The following is a 14,581-nucleotide window of genomic DNA, read 5'->3' as shown; positions in this document are numbered from 1 at the left end:
TGCCTACATTATTTACTTCCTTGCATTGTAATTGCAGTATCTAGGCACACATCTCTCTCCTGGACATTCATCCCTCTAGGGGCAAACTGTGTCCTATTCAGTTTGTATTCCCAGCTCAAGAAATAAGTGAGAGGACATGGCAGATATTCAGTAAATTTTTGTTAGCTGAAGAAAGGAAAAGTTGATCTTCTAGACATAAATTTGTAATACTGTTTATGTGAAAAAAAGAAAGAATACTTCAAAGGAATAATGTAATTTTAAATACAAAAAGATACACCCTTGATCTGTAATTCACAAAAATAATGTATTCTTCTGATACTGTGTATAATGAATAGTGCATTAATTATTTAATTAAATGGCTGAGCACTATTGACCAATGAAGTTTTACTAACTTTAACTTACTTAATGGAAAACCTGAAGAGCTGATATACAGCAGGAAATGAAATGGAGGTTGGTACCTCAGACCATCACAAATTCCCTCTTAAAATAGTGACCCTCTTATTGCTTAAGTTGAAGTCATTTCAGAGATGAAGGCAAGTGTTGATAAAGAAGAAACAGGATGGAGTTGTGCTCTTGATGTAAGGGAAACATACAGCAAGTCATTATAATACATTAGTAATAGTGACACTTGTAGGTTTCAGTTGACAGTTATTCATCCACTATTTAATCCTTTCCTTTCAAGAGACAAAATGAAAAGTCACTGCTTTTAAAATTACATTTTGTCATATCTCCGTACATTAAAGCTTTTAACATGCTAATCTTAGTGGTTACAGATGATTTTAAGATCAGGTTCAACTGAATTTCTGTTAGATTTAATAGAAATAATCGTTAGCACAGCCATGCCTTGTGTTGGATTATTCACTTCCCTCTTGGTACCCTTTGTTTTCACTTTGATAACATAGTTGCTTTTTTATTGAGTCAAAAGTACCAGTATGCTCAAGGATATACTGTTTCCTGATTGAGACCAAAAAAAGGGAGGTGGGGGGAGCAGAAAAAACCCTTTAGGAACCTCTTTGAAAATTTAGGAGAATTCTACAGTCTACATAGCTATTTGACAATAAGGCGAAGGATATTTATGTATATTGATTAATAATTTTAATTGGCATTTATAGTAAATATAATTTTATATAAAAAGAAACTAACAGCTGTTTCCTTATTTTGATGTTTATTGTTTACTATTTTATGCATTTGGTTGTCAAGCACTGTCACTTCTGGAATGCTTAATTTATATCAGCTAAATACATGGAGACTTGGTGGTGGCAGTGTACTGCTGCGGATAAACCACTGAGCGGTGGCTGAGTGAGGAGACCTGGCTTCCAGACTCTGAAAAGACTCCATCCAGTTAAGACTTTGGGTCATAACTTGGAGCCTCTGAACTTAGTACTCACATTAAGGATAAGACACAAAAGTCTTTAAAGTCCATTTACATGCAGTGTTTTATGATCATATAATCACAAAACTTTCCTAACATGAGTTTTTTGTAATTCATTTAGCATTGGAAAAGAAAAATTTAGCATATTATAAAATAGAACTAAATGAGAAGAGGTAAAGGTCATACAATGTTTAATTATTCTATACCAGTACTATTGCTTTGCAAGTATTTGTTTTTGAGAATACTTATCAAAAATTTCTTGGCTGACTTTCTTATCAACCAAACAGACTTCTCTGCAATTCTTGCTCAATGATTTAAACTATCAGTGAAGTGGTTAAAAATTCAGTTTAAAAGTATTGGCTTTAACAAGTTTATATTTTTGTTGTCTAACAAAACACAAATGCAGAATGCAATATTCAAGAAAGGAGATTGATACCATTTAGTTACTCTCAAATAAGAAAACTTTTTTGTTACTATAAAAATATAATTTTATTTTTACTTTTTAAAATTTTAAAATTTACTTTTTAAAAAATTGTTAGGCAGCCAATGAAAAAAATCTGAATTAATAGTTGGATTCTTTTAAAGTATTATGTTAGTTTAAATTGTCCTGAATAAAAATTCTGAACTCATTTGCAGTTTTATCTTGGGAGTTCACCCATAACATAAATAAAGATCCAACAGCATTGCTTTATTATTATCTATGCAATTAAGTAACAATGATATTTTTAACCCAAACCAAGGTTATCTAGATTTATTAAAAGGAAAAAAAATACTGTCCTCTAGTTGGAGAATCTACAGCACGTGATAGTCAGCCACTGCCAAGAAAATCAGTGTCCACTTCCCGTGTACAAGACCTGGAAGATGATAGGTAAAGCACTACCGTGACACCATTCTCTAGGGGTCAATGTTGAAGTGGGAGAGGCAGGTCAAAGAGGAGACAGATGAATGTTACAGGCTAAGTCAGGGCACCATCTGCTTTCAACCCTTTTGGTTTGACTTAAGGAGTTTGATTTCCAGAGGGAAAAACAAAATTTCAAATTATAACTTCCCTAGAGAGTGTTTCAGCAGATTTTAGAGCCTTTTGCATATCATGATCTCTGACCTCACAAGTTGTATTCCTTTTTATCACCTGTCTTTCTATTATATTCAGCAAAGCAATATGAAAATGGGTCTCTTCACTCATATCCCATTGACTTAACCTAAGAGTGTGATTGATAATAAAACTTTGGTCTTTTTAATATTAACTCAAGAAGTTAACATTTCCCCCTAAAATATTAGTTTTACTCAACATTTGTCTTTTTTCTCTTAGCATTTTTCTTTGTCCTCGCACAGTGTTGGTTTCTCTCTTTCCTGTTTTTGACATCGCCATAAGATTTTATTTGGAGATAATACAGAAGGAAAAGCTCTTTTCAAAATCATTAGTGATATGAAACTGTACATCAATAGACAGCAGATCCTGACGGAGGGATGTGGTTAAAAAAACCCCTCTTGGAAATCAATGTTTTACCTACCAGGGACTTTTCGGGGCTTCAAGGCTGTCAGCCAAGAGTATAATTTGCTGTTTTTAGACAAACCTTTGCCAGTCTTAAATTTTAGTTAGACTTATATAGAATCTTTCACTTGAATTTCAATTCTAAGAGTGTATAGTCATGAAACAGTCTCATATTTGAAAGATCAAATCGGATATATTCCTTTAGTTAACTTTCTACTAAAGGAAACTATATTGTACCAAAACCTTGGCTAAACAGTTTCAATTTATCATCTATAGATGTGTCCATAGGGTGCTAAGTATTCACTAGGTTTATTTATTATTGCTCCATTTCAGTTATTTTAACTGAACTTAATATCTACTTAGTAACTGTCTTACTAAACACTATGCCCTCCTTTCACGATTTTTTGACCTTAGACTCCACTTACAACCTCTAGTTATGGCAAAGAACGGATTTGTCGTATTTGTAGTGTGAGGGGGGAAAAAAATCCCTGCTATATTAGGTTATTATAATATAGTAATAATAGCAAATCTAAAGCTGTGGTCAATTTACATATTCAAACATGATAACATTGACTTACATAACAATCATGGAAAAGAAACCTTTAGTATTAAGCAACTCAGAGAAAACTGTGAAATCATGGAGCAAAATTTTTGCTCAAGCAGTAATTTGGGAAAATATTCTGGAGGCAGATATTCAGAATAATAAAATCACCAAGAAAAATACATGATATACAAGTTACTTTAGAGATGACATCACCCTTGGAAAGTCTGCGAATTCCCATTTTGCAGGATTGTTGGTGAAAATTAAATGAGATCATCAGTACAAGGCAGCACCTAGCACAGTTTCTGCCCTAGAGTAAGTGCTTGTTAATAAATGTTGGCTTTTGTTAGTATTATAATTATCTATATTCTTGACTTCCTAAGCAAAAAATAAAGCTTAGTTTAATCTAGTCCCAGTAATATTTATTAAACGTGCAAGGTGTGAGTAGTGCACTAGTAGGCCTCACAGAGATGCCTGCCGCGGCCCCTACCCTCAAGGGTGGGAGTAGAGAGGAGATATTAATAAATCTGAGGCAGAAAGGGAGCGCCGTGCGATGCAGTGCAACACATTTCATTTGAACATTATCATCTTCTGATGTGTTTGCAGCAGTTGTGTAAATGTTAAAACCACAAGTAATTATTCTTTCTCTTCTGTCACGTTCTCTCTAATTTGAACTGTCTCAATATTTTTGTTTATAAAAATGACTGAAAGAATGAACAATTGTGTCAATAATGAAGACACCCCCTCATTTTTTAGTAAAGAGACAGCCCCCAAATCGCAAGGAGTGAACAATTAAGTGAGTCATAAATCTATCATTCATTGTTAAGTGGAACTTTTTTTAAGATAGCAAGGTTCCATGTCATTTTTGTGGTGCGATGAAAAACTATCCCTTCAGTAAGTCAGTACCGAGAACAGAACGATAGAGTGCCTTTGTGCATGGGAAACATCAAATTGTCGATTTCTTTCTTATTTGCAAGTTGGAGCCTTTATTCCAAGAGAAGGAACAATTCAAGGATGCATTCTAAATCTGAAACATCTGGCTTTTGTAATAATGTAGTGGAAGCAGCTTGTGCTTTGGATTCAAATCAGAGCTCTCCCACTTACTGACAAGTCTCAGAAACTCCCGGAACCTCAGTTTCCTCATCTGTCACAAATTGGGGTGATAATGCCTGACCCACGTGACTTTCAGGAAACATGAAAGTGGTCTGCCAACACAAACCGGCTTTGTAACACAGACTCCAATCTTTAGGAAAACAACTCAGTAATAAGTAAAAATTCTTTACGTCTGCCTCACGATCCAGAGCCCATTGTATGTGCTGAATGTTTAAAGTTCTAGTTGGCAGATAGACTTAATTTCACAAAAGATGCTGAACAAAACACATCTAAGAAACATCAAGGACGAATGGGGTAAGTAGGAAATCCACGAAGGCTTGGTTCAGCATCAGGGTGACATGGTCAAGCAGAAGAGACAAGTCTCTTTTTAGAACGTCTGCTGCCCTCTAACTGGTATAGCCAAGAATAGTCTTGGCTCGGGTGTATTCTTGGGGTATTTTCTAAGAATACACCACAAAAGGCACTGAGGTTTCACAGGAGTTTCTTCTTAGTCTAACATTATGCGTTATTATATTATTTCCCTGAGAAACCCCCCGATAGATTGGAGACTTGATTTTATTTTTAAGAATCTGTAATCAGGAGTCTTAAGCTGGATAAGAATCAGAAATCTGATTTGCCCCCATTCTGCAGTAGGCGTATTGAAATTTTCATCATTCCCAGATTTCTGACCTCCAAATGTTTTGTGGTTGCCTTTTCCCTTAGAGCCATCCCATGAAAAAGATCTCCTTTCCCCTCAAAAAAAAAAAAAAATACTGATTGTGATTTACAACAGCTGAATAACTTATAGTTGGTAGTGCTTTTAACAGTGTTTCAGGCATTCAGGGCAAAGTGAATATAAGACTAAAGTCTAGAAGGTCATAATTTTTTCCCACTAAAAACTATTTTAGGCGTGTTACTTCCAGTAGAACAGTGGGTTGTATGAGCAATTTTACTATGTACAAATAAAATTACATGAAAAGCTGTAGGTTTATTTGAGACACAAAACAATGTCCTGATATTGAGAACTAACTTACCTTAAAACTTTTAAAAAGTCAAATGTAAAATTAATTGATAGTAGTGAACGTTATCATGTATGTAACATCTCTAGTTTAACAAGACTGTATGCTGTAAATATTTTAAAAATTGTTCTGTTGAAAGAAAAAAAAAACCTTAAGTGGGCAAAGCATTTTGCTGAAGTAAAAACAGAAAATCAATACATCAGAGGTTCAGCTGTATGTTCAGCTTAATGTTTTCCTGTGGCAGTTGGCTCCAAATTCCCAAAAATAAGATACCATTAACAAAGTACTAAACAAAGTAATTTTTATAACCTGTGTATGAGAAATTATTTTCCAGATATCTAATAGTGGATACTATAAAATACTGGGCGTTTCCCTATCATGTTGAGTGGTTCTGATGAAGCTGGTCTCTTAAATAGACAGTAGGTAGGTAAACATCTTTACCCTCTATTACAGGGGAGAAGATTATTGACTAAAGTATTACCAAATCTACCTTTAAAAGCATACTTAATCATCCACTCAGAATAGCACGCTGAAAGTTAAACAGCTGCTCTGGCATTTAGTGTAGCTGAACCCAATATTTCCTATTTGTAAATATTTATTTATCCAGAAGGAGACTAGAAATATGGTTTGGAACATCACCATTCTGTGCCCCTTATGTAAGTCCAGTGTCTTTTGAACCAGAATTGCTATTTTTGACGCCCAGGTTGACCATGTTCCACATCACTGCTGACTTAGGAGGCCCTTTGAGTCTCATGTCCCTGGTCTCACCCTTTGTTTCCTTTCTTCCTTTGTGTTCCTGTAATTTTAGGATGAGGTTTGACAGAGAAGGGTTTTCAAAATCTCAGAGTATGACCAGTTCCCAGGAGCAGGGCCGTGTTGTGCTTCAGAGCACAGACTCTGGACACACTGCTGGGTTCAAACCATGGCTCAGCCAGCTGATAGCTGTTTGACGTTGGGCAAGTTACTGGACCTCTCTGTTCTTCAGTTTTCTCTTTATGTAACGCAGGGATACTCTTAGCACCTCACAGGGTTGTTGTTTTGAGGATTAAAGGTGTTTTATATCCAGGTATAATAACAAAACATTGCATAGGTGCCTGTACTGTTCTGGGCACTTAAGATGCATGCTTGATGTTGTTAATACTATTGGTAATTAGTACTATATAAAATGCTTGCTGTTGTTAATATTGCATGGTCGTGTTGGTGAGCTGCCTTGGGAGAGTAGGTGGGAGTCTCTGATTCAGATGACTTTTATGCTTCTCTCACACTAATGAAATCATTACTTAGCGTGTGAAAACCAAGGCTCAGTATAGTTGAAGGAACTCTAATGGAGACCTCATGACTAGGAACTGGATTTATCTACTTAATCCTCCTTTGTCCTCGATGCCCATCTGCCTTGTAAATCTTCCCAACTCTGCTGCCTCATTCAGACCTCATTCCTCATGTGTTCCCTGGCAGATGTGTCCTAACTAGCTTCCTTATAACCGTCTAACTCTGTAATGTATCCTTTCCACTGCCACTATTGCTATTTTCCCAATACACAGCTAACGATGCCACTTCCTACTCACAAACAACTTTGGCTGTTCATTTTCTATGGTATAAAGTTTAGTAAAAGTTTATTATAAAGTCTACAGTAGAGGGCTTCCCTGGTGGCGCAGTGGTTGAGAGTCTGCCTGCCAATGCAGGGAACACGGGTTCGAGCCCTGGTCTGGGAAGATCCCACATGCCGCGGAGCGACTAGGCCCGTGAGCCACAACTACTGAGCCTGCGCGTCTGGAGCCTGTGCTCCGCAACAAGAGAGGCCGTGATAGTGAGAGGCCCGCGCACCGCGATGAGGAGTGGCCCCCGCTCGCCGCAACTGGAGAAAGCCCTCGCACAGACACGAAGACCCAACACAGCCATAAATAAATAAATAAATTTATTTAAAAAAAAAAAAAAAAAAAAAAAAAAAGTCTACAGTAGAAAGTTAACATGATCTGAGAGGCTTGTGTTAGCCTAGCCTACTTTTTCAACTTCTGAAAACTGCATCCTCTGAAATGATCTATATTTCACCTTCATAGGAATACTCAGCCTTCTCAAACACAGTCGTGACTCTGAGATCTGTCATGAATTCCCTCTCTCCAGGAAGTCTGTCTCTGAACCACCTAATAAAATCCTGTGCACTCTTTTAATTGCCACCCTTCTACCATTCTTTTTCTTAGGATATCATGCAGCCCGTCTTTTGGTAGAAAGTTCTGTATGAGTAAATTATTATTGAAATTCATCTTGATATAGAGACAACCTATGGCAGTAAACACTTGACAGTGTAGAAGAAAAGATACAGCATCTCAGAGTTTTTTTTCATTAGGGAAAATTTCTACTTTGAGTCTACTGCTTGCAGTTAGCTAAGGTAATGTGCTTTGAAATGATTAACAGGTGCAGTAGATGAAAAAGAAGCTTTAATTAAGTCTCTATTAACAAATTTAGTAGGTGGGCAGTCGCATGATTTTCTGACTTTTATATTATATGGTTGATAAACAGTTTGTCTCCGTGGTGTACTTGGTCATCAGTGTGTAATCATTATCTGAAATAGAAAATGTTCTCAAGTAGCATAAAGAGGAGAGACCCTTGATGTTTGAAATTAGCAAGTTACACATTATGTTTTCAGTTCTCATCCCACATTCCCTCCGTAATTTGACTTTTAGTCCCGTTCCTGAATAATTCTAATTTTTCCAGCATAATCTGCATATGTGTTTTGTGAGCATTTGAAACCCTTAATGGACTAGTGCTCTGTGTAGTATTAGCCTCTAATTATGCAGGATTTTGGAGGAGAGCGAGTTCAAGGTGGGCTGAGGCTGACTGAAAGGTATCATGAAAGCACTGGGCCTTTGCCGATCCTTAAAAATGAATTTGAATTAAACAGGAAATCAAACACTGCCAGTTATTGAACTGCTAGAGCAAAGACTCAGGCTTATTCAGAGGATGGTGAGCTTGGCCGTGGCCACTGGAAATTAGGTTAGATAGACAGAGTGGGTCAAACTATGCACAGTTTGGAGAGCCAAGCCAGGGCACTGACCCACTAGTGTTAAGTATGATCTGAAAAAGGAACATGAGAGAAGCAACACTTGAGAAAGATTTTTAAAGAAAATCTTGGGCGTGTACATTAGGTTTATTATAACACATATGCACAAAAATTTGCATACAGCTTCAAGGAGCTCACAATCTTCCTGCAGCCCATCTTAAGGCCTGGTGAAGAACCCTTCAACTAGAGACCAGGAACCCAAACGGGGGGTTATGGTAAGACCTAGTCAAATGGCAGCAAAAGCCTAAATTAGGATGGTGGCAATGGAAATGGAGAGAGACATTTTTGAAGAAAAGCTAGCAAGATTTGGTAACTAATTGGATATGGAGTTGGAAGAGGAAGTGGGAATGAATAGTCAAAGATGACGACTTGAGAGACTACAAAAACAGATTGTGCCAATGAAAAAATTAGCCTTGGTCCATGAGGACTAGTTTCTGTTTTGTGCTTATTAGATTTATATTCTTGTATTTATAATTGAAAGTCCAGGAGAGAAAAAAAAAAAAGTGACATGAAAAGACTCATAATGTCTAAACATCTAAATAAGAGAAAGTTTCAGAACTTCGGGCTCAAAGAGAGCTACATACTCAATTGAGCTCTGTGAGACAAGGCAAAATGTCCTCCTCACAACATCTTAAGCCAGGAATATGTTCTTTGAATTTACAACTTCTTAAAATAGGAGTCAATTTAAAAAAAAAAAAAAGAAAAAGCAGCAAGTGTTTTCAAGTTAACTGGAAAGAAAAAAATTTTTTTCTCCTAACACCACATTTGAAGTTTTGTGTATTTACACTAGTTTTAATATGAGTGTTTAGAAACTTGTAACCAAGAGAGGTAGATTCTATTATCCTTTATGCAAATTATATCGTGAATGCTTAAATTGTTTTATGTGAAACAATATTTTTAATCAAACGAAACGATAAAACAAACGAACTCTAAAGTTGGTCTGTTCTTCGTTTTCTTATAATCTATAATCAGGAAATCCATTCACTCATGCTTTATAATTTTGGGGCTTTTAAGTGGTCAGGGGAATGTGACATCTGCATGCAGTCACATCCAAATTGATAATTGTCCCAGGCGGAGGGTAATTTTAAAACATGAAGAAAGGTGGAATCTGTATCTCAGAAGGTTATTGAAGGGTGGCGGTTCCCACCCCCCGACCCCTGACTTTGAAAGACGCTGTTCTTTTGGGCGAACTCATCTTAAGGTAGGACAGCAGCCTCAACCAAGGCCAAAGCGTCCTGAGCGCGGGGAGCAGGCCGCGGCTTCCGAGCCGGTTTAAATGCAGGCTCTTCTTAGCAGTAAACCACACGAATGTATTCATCATTGATTTTCAAATGATAGGTTTCTATATCACTGGTTTAGGATCCACAGCCTCACATTCCTGAATCTATATTATGCCAAAAGAATAACAACTTGGTGGCTGGAAACAGAAATGGTTATTATACGGCTCCAAAATGCTAGCTGGCACAATATGCTAAAAACAGCAGAAACTCACCGGTAAAAGGCAGAATTTATTTGTTCTCAAAAATAACTTTATGCTCTAAAAATATGAATCTAAGAAGTGTCATCGTGGTTCAAAATATTTTACCTTCAATATGTAAACACCTTAAAATATGTGACTAATCTTCTAAAATGGCATAATTTCCAAACAACAGGAAATATTCCAAGGGGAAAAATAGAATGCTTTTCAAATCAATTTTTTAAGTTTTGAGGCATTTATTGGGTGAAAAACTATAATATTTGTTTGCTTTTTTTTCCCCCTACCGCTGCCCCAAATCATTGTTTAAAATGTGGGCAAAAAGGGGTAGGCTTTGTTGGAATTTCTCAGCGTTTACTGTAGAAGATGTTTGTTTTTTTTTAATTTTAAAAAAAAAGAGCTTTTCTCAGAGCCTCCGTGCAGCATTTCCATTTTCGCACACTGGCCCAGTGCTCGTCATATCACAGGACAACACATTTCATAAAGCGGTTTTACTTCCTTTTAGCAAAATAACTCCTCCATGCAAACCAGTATCGGCATCTACGACGCCGGGGTTTTAGTTTCTTCAGATCTGTTCAAGCTTCATTGCACTGCTTAACTGACTTTTTTCCCCCCTTTCTTTTGAAATTACCCAGCTAATTTTCCATTTGATTGTTTATTTAAACCAGATCTCACACAAGCTTAATAGATAAGTGACATAGGCATTCAGGGTGTCTGTCAGTCTGAGCTTCAGCTGACAGGAAAGTAGAGAGCAAACTTTGTCTTGGTTTTCTCGCTCCCTTTTTATCCAGTGGAATCTATTAATTAAAACTAAAGCCCTAGCATAGTCACGATAATGATTCAGTAAGACACCTTAAATATAAGACTCCTGTGAGCATTCCATTTGATCAAGCGTTTTTCTAAGTGAACATATCCTTTGTATTTCTCCTAGTGGAAAAAGGTAAATTGCATTTGTTTCATATAATAACTTTTGCCACAGAAAACAATCCAAATTAACTGTAAAAAAATGTTTTGGGCTTTTGACATATTTAGCTGGCTTTAGAGAATTTAGCTAATTTTCTTGAAGTTTTATTATAGAAGAGTAATTTACATACAAATTCAACCAACACTTCTTAAGCAACTACTTTATACTTGACACGCTTTGGGCGAGGGGTTGTTTGTTTTATTTTGTGGGTTTTTTCTTCCTGTAAAGTGGAGAATTTTATGCATAATCCAATTGACAGATTTAATCTTGTAGTTATTTGTTATATATTCAGCCCGTTTATTCATGCATAAAATGAGACAAGTAAATGAATGGGGTATGAAGAACCAGTGTGCTCTACACGATGTGCCTCAAATAGATTCTAATTCAAAAGATGTGCCCATAAATATCTCCTGAAATATACCTGGGCTTTGCCTTCCCAATTCCTCATCATAGCTCAGGTCATCATAGAAGTTTCCAGACTGGATCACACTATCAGGCCTTCCTAATGACAGAATATCCCAATACCAGTAGATCTCTCTGTCCACTTAAAGGCCTGTGTTACCTCTGCTCTGCAACCTTCAGGGGTCTGCATTTCCACCATTTAAACCCAAGGCATGTTAGCCTGGAATTCACAGGCTAAACTTCTGTGGGTTCCACAGGCCAACCCTCCATATTCCTTCAGGGTCTCTGACACTCCCCTCTTTCCATGGGTTCCCTTCTCACCAGGAAGCTCACAGTGTCCCTGACCATCCTCTTTTCATTGCCACCTTGGACCTTTCCCAGTGCCCGGTCACAAGCCCAGAGATCTTACTGTCTCCTCTCTTTTTTCAAGACTCACATCAGTTCTTGCCTCTTCCATGAATCTTGTTTGGATAATCTGTTCCCTCCTGGGAACCCAATACCACTTAATCTGTATTGCTCTGTGGCACCTCACCCCAGGCTGCCTTGTCTGGGTGCGTATGTTTCACGCGTGTCTGTATTGGATTGCCACAAAGGGACTGCAGGGCCTTTGAGGACCGGGGGCTTGTCTCTGCATCCCCACTGGGTAGCACACAGTATCATTCGTCCTGGGGTAATAGATACTTGTGTTTTACAATAATGATAATGATGACAGTAACAACGAGGTTTGACTGTCTCCTTTAGAGAGCTTTAGAAAACAACTGCCTAGGTTTCCAGCACGGGTTGTTGAATCACCTAGGTGGTTTCTGTTGTTCTCCAGTCAGAGACGGTAGAGGAAGCCAGCAGGGGACTTTCTGGTTCAGCTCAGGTTGCATCGGCTCCCTCCGCAGCTCTGCCTGTCACGGGACAGTATATTTTGAATTATGAGAAATGGACACCTTCAGAGAGCCATTTGTCTGTTAGTGGAGGGCTAAGCATCGGAGACCAAAGAAAACCCTTTCAGGACGGTTCCCACTCAATGGCTACGCCTGTGCCCTGTGCACCAGCACTTTAGTGGAGGCACCATCCCCATTTCAGCTCCTGAGAAGGAGTCCTGCTTTCTGAAGTTCTGTGTGAGCAAGAAAGCAGGGCTTCAGGTTCGTACACTGAGCTTAGTGAGGAGAGCAAACCAGATGGAAGAAAGCCATAGGGGGAAATGGCTCAAAGACAAGGGGGACTGAATAGCAAAGCGTGTGAGAGGCTGCTACCCACTCCTGCATGTCCTAGAAATTATAGTCTTGCTGGTTTGCCCTTTGTTCACGTAAGGACACACAGATACACAAAATAAAAGCCAAATCGTTGAACCGAAAGAGTGAGTCATGCCGGCCAGGCCTCCGCTGAGCTAGTCAATTAAAGTGCAGGACCAATTCAGTGCTTTTCTTAGACCCTGAACGACTGACTGTCTTGACTTTCTTCCCCAAATTTTTTTAATAGAAAAAAAGTATATGCTGGTTTCTGGGCAAGTTGCTATCTATTAGGTCTCTTCTCATTAAGAGTTTTTAATCTTCCTTCAGAGGAATGTTAAATAACGGATTGGGTTACTGATGTGGAGGCTGTCAGTCATCCTGTGAACTTTCAATGTACGTTATTGGCTCACCCTGTTAATCCTTTATTCTTAATCTCATGTAGTGTATTCTCTAGAAACATTTTTTGAGTCTAGATTTTCTTTTTTCCTCAGTGCTCTCATTGTTTTGTGTTAACAGGGAACGGGTATGGCAATCCCCGAAACTCACCAGGTCTGCTGGTCTCACCTGGTAACTTGAACAAGAACATGCAAGCAAAATCTCCTCCCCCCATGAATTTAGGGATGAATAACCGTAAACCAGATCTCCGAGTTCTTATTCCACCAGGCAGCAAGAACACGATGCCATCAGTGGTAATGTGAAATTACATTTTAAATAAATGTTGACATTTTGTATATGTTTTGCTATTTGTGTATTTGTCTAACTTTATGAATTACTCACATGCTCCCAGAAAATTAACACGTCAGTGCTGTTGCTGGGGCCCTGTTGGATTTAGCTATTATTTCTGGTAACTAGTGTGCATTTTCCCTTTTCCGTGGAAAAAAAGAACCAACATCCAAAAAACTCCAGTATAGGGCTGGTGTTCTGGGGCAGAGAAAACATTTCCTTTTAAGGCCTTCAATTTATAATTAGAAAAAAATCATTACCTAGTACTCTGCTAATGGGACATATGATTTGATTTGACCAATGGTAGAACCACACTTACAGAATAAGGTATTTCATAACAGATTTTTACAGTATTGAACTAAATAAGTATGTCCTTAAGGTACTGACAATGAAAAATCTTTCTCAGAATTCCTAAATGAACTTTCTCCCGTTAATTAGCAATTCTTTTCTTAGGTATATTGCAATGATAATGTTTAATGCATCACATGCCTATGCACTGCCTCAATTCATCTTTCCAAATATGCATTTTATGCCAATAGTTACCTCTCAAAAACAAATTGTCTTAAAATTCTAGGCGTTTTGAGAACAAAGGTTATATTTTTATTTTACATCAAAAAAAAGTTGTGGCACTTATAAGAATAAATAAATATGAAATATAAATAATATCCCTGGAAGCTATCATTTTTCTTTCTCCTGGGTCTGCAGGACTAAGGTGAAGATAATATTGTGAGACCACATTCAGCAACAAAGAGACTTACATCCGTGTTCTCCAAATTAGCTTTGCTTAAGAGCGAGAACATTTAAAACCAAGATTCAGTAGACAGATTTAGAGCATTCTGCAAACACGTTTTTTTTTTTTTCTTTCTCTGCTCTGTGGCAAGCTTCAGGGTAAAACAGTCCTGCAAGCTGATTAGTTTATTATGGCACAGTGCAGATTAATTTTGAATATCAACCCCCCAAAATTCACATAATGTGCAACATTCCCTTCGGAAAAGGCTGGATAAATAAAACCTCCCACAGGGCCACAGCCAAGCCGTGTGGGCCATGCATGGCAGGCTGTCTCTATCAGCAGACTTATTCCAAGTCCCTTAAAACTGAGGCTTTCCCCAGAGTTTCTTGTGAGCCATCCGTCAGGTCTCTCACTGGCAGCCAGGTGCGGTTTCCCCCCTCCTCCAGCAAGTGGGGTTTCAAAGTACAATCTTTTTTTTTTTTTTTTCCCTC

The 14,581-nt window shown here is 37.8% G+C and overlaps 1 protein-coding gene across 16 annotated transcripts in view; it reads left to right on the top strand.

Moving 5' to 3' along the window:
* The window catches only part of MEF2C (myocyte enhancer factor 2C), a 164,492-nt gene that overhangs the window by 138,543 nt on the left and 11,368 nt on the right, over positions 1-14,581 (top strand). For all 16 annotated transcript variants that reach the window (XM_036846481.1, XM_036846478.1, XM_036846483.1 and 13 more), the window contains one exon: positions 13,154-13,326. In XM_036846481.1, coding sequence (XP_036702376.1) covers positions 13,154-13,326 — 173 coding nt within the window. The remainder of the gene's footprint in view (positions 1-13,153; positions 13,327-14,581) is intronic.

The sequence above is a fragment of the Balaenoptera musculus genome, chromosome 3 (assembly GCF_009873245.2).
Source record: "Balaenoptera musculus isolate JJ_BM4_2016_0621 chromosome 3, mBalMus1.pri.v3, whole genome shotgun sequence".
NCBI classification, from domain to species: Eukaryota; Metazoa; Chordata; class Mammalia; order Artiodactyla; family Balaenopteridae; genus Balaenoptera; species Balaenoptera musculus.
This window is presented reverse-complemented; position numbering and strand designations above follow the sequence as displayed.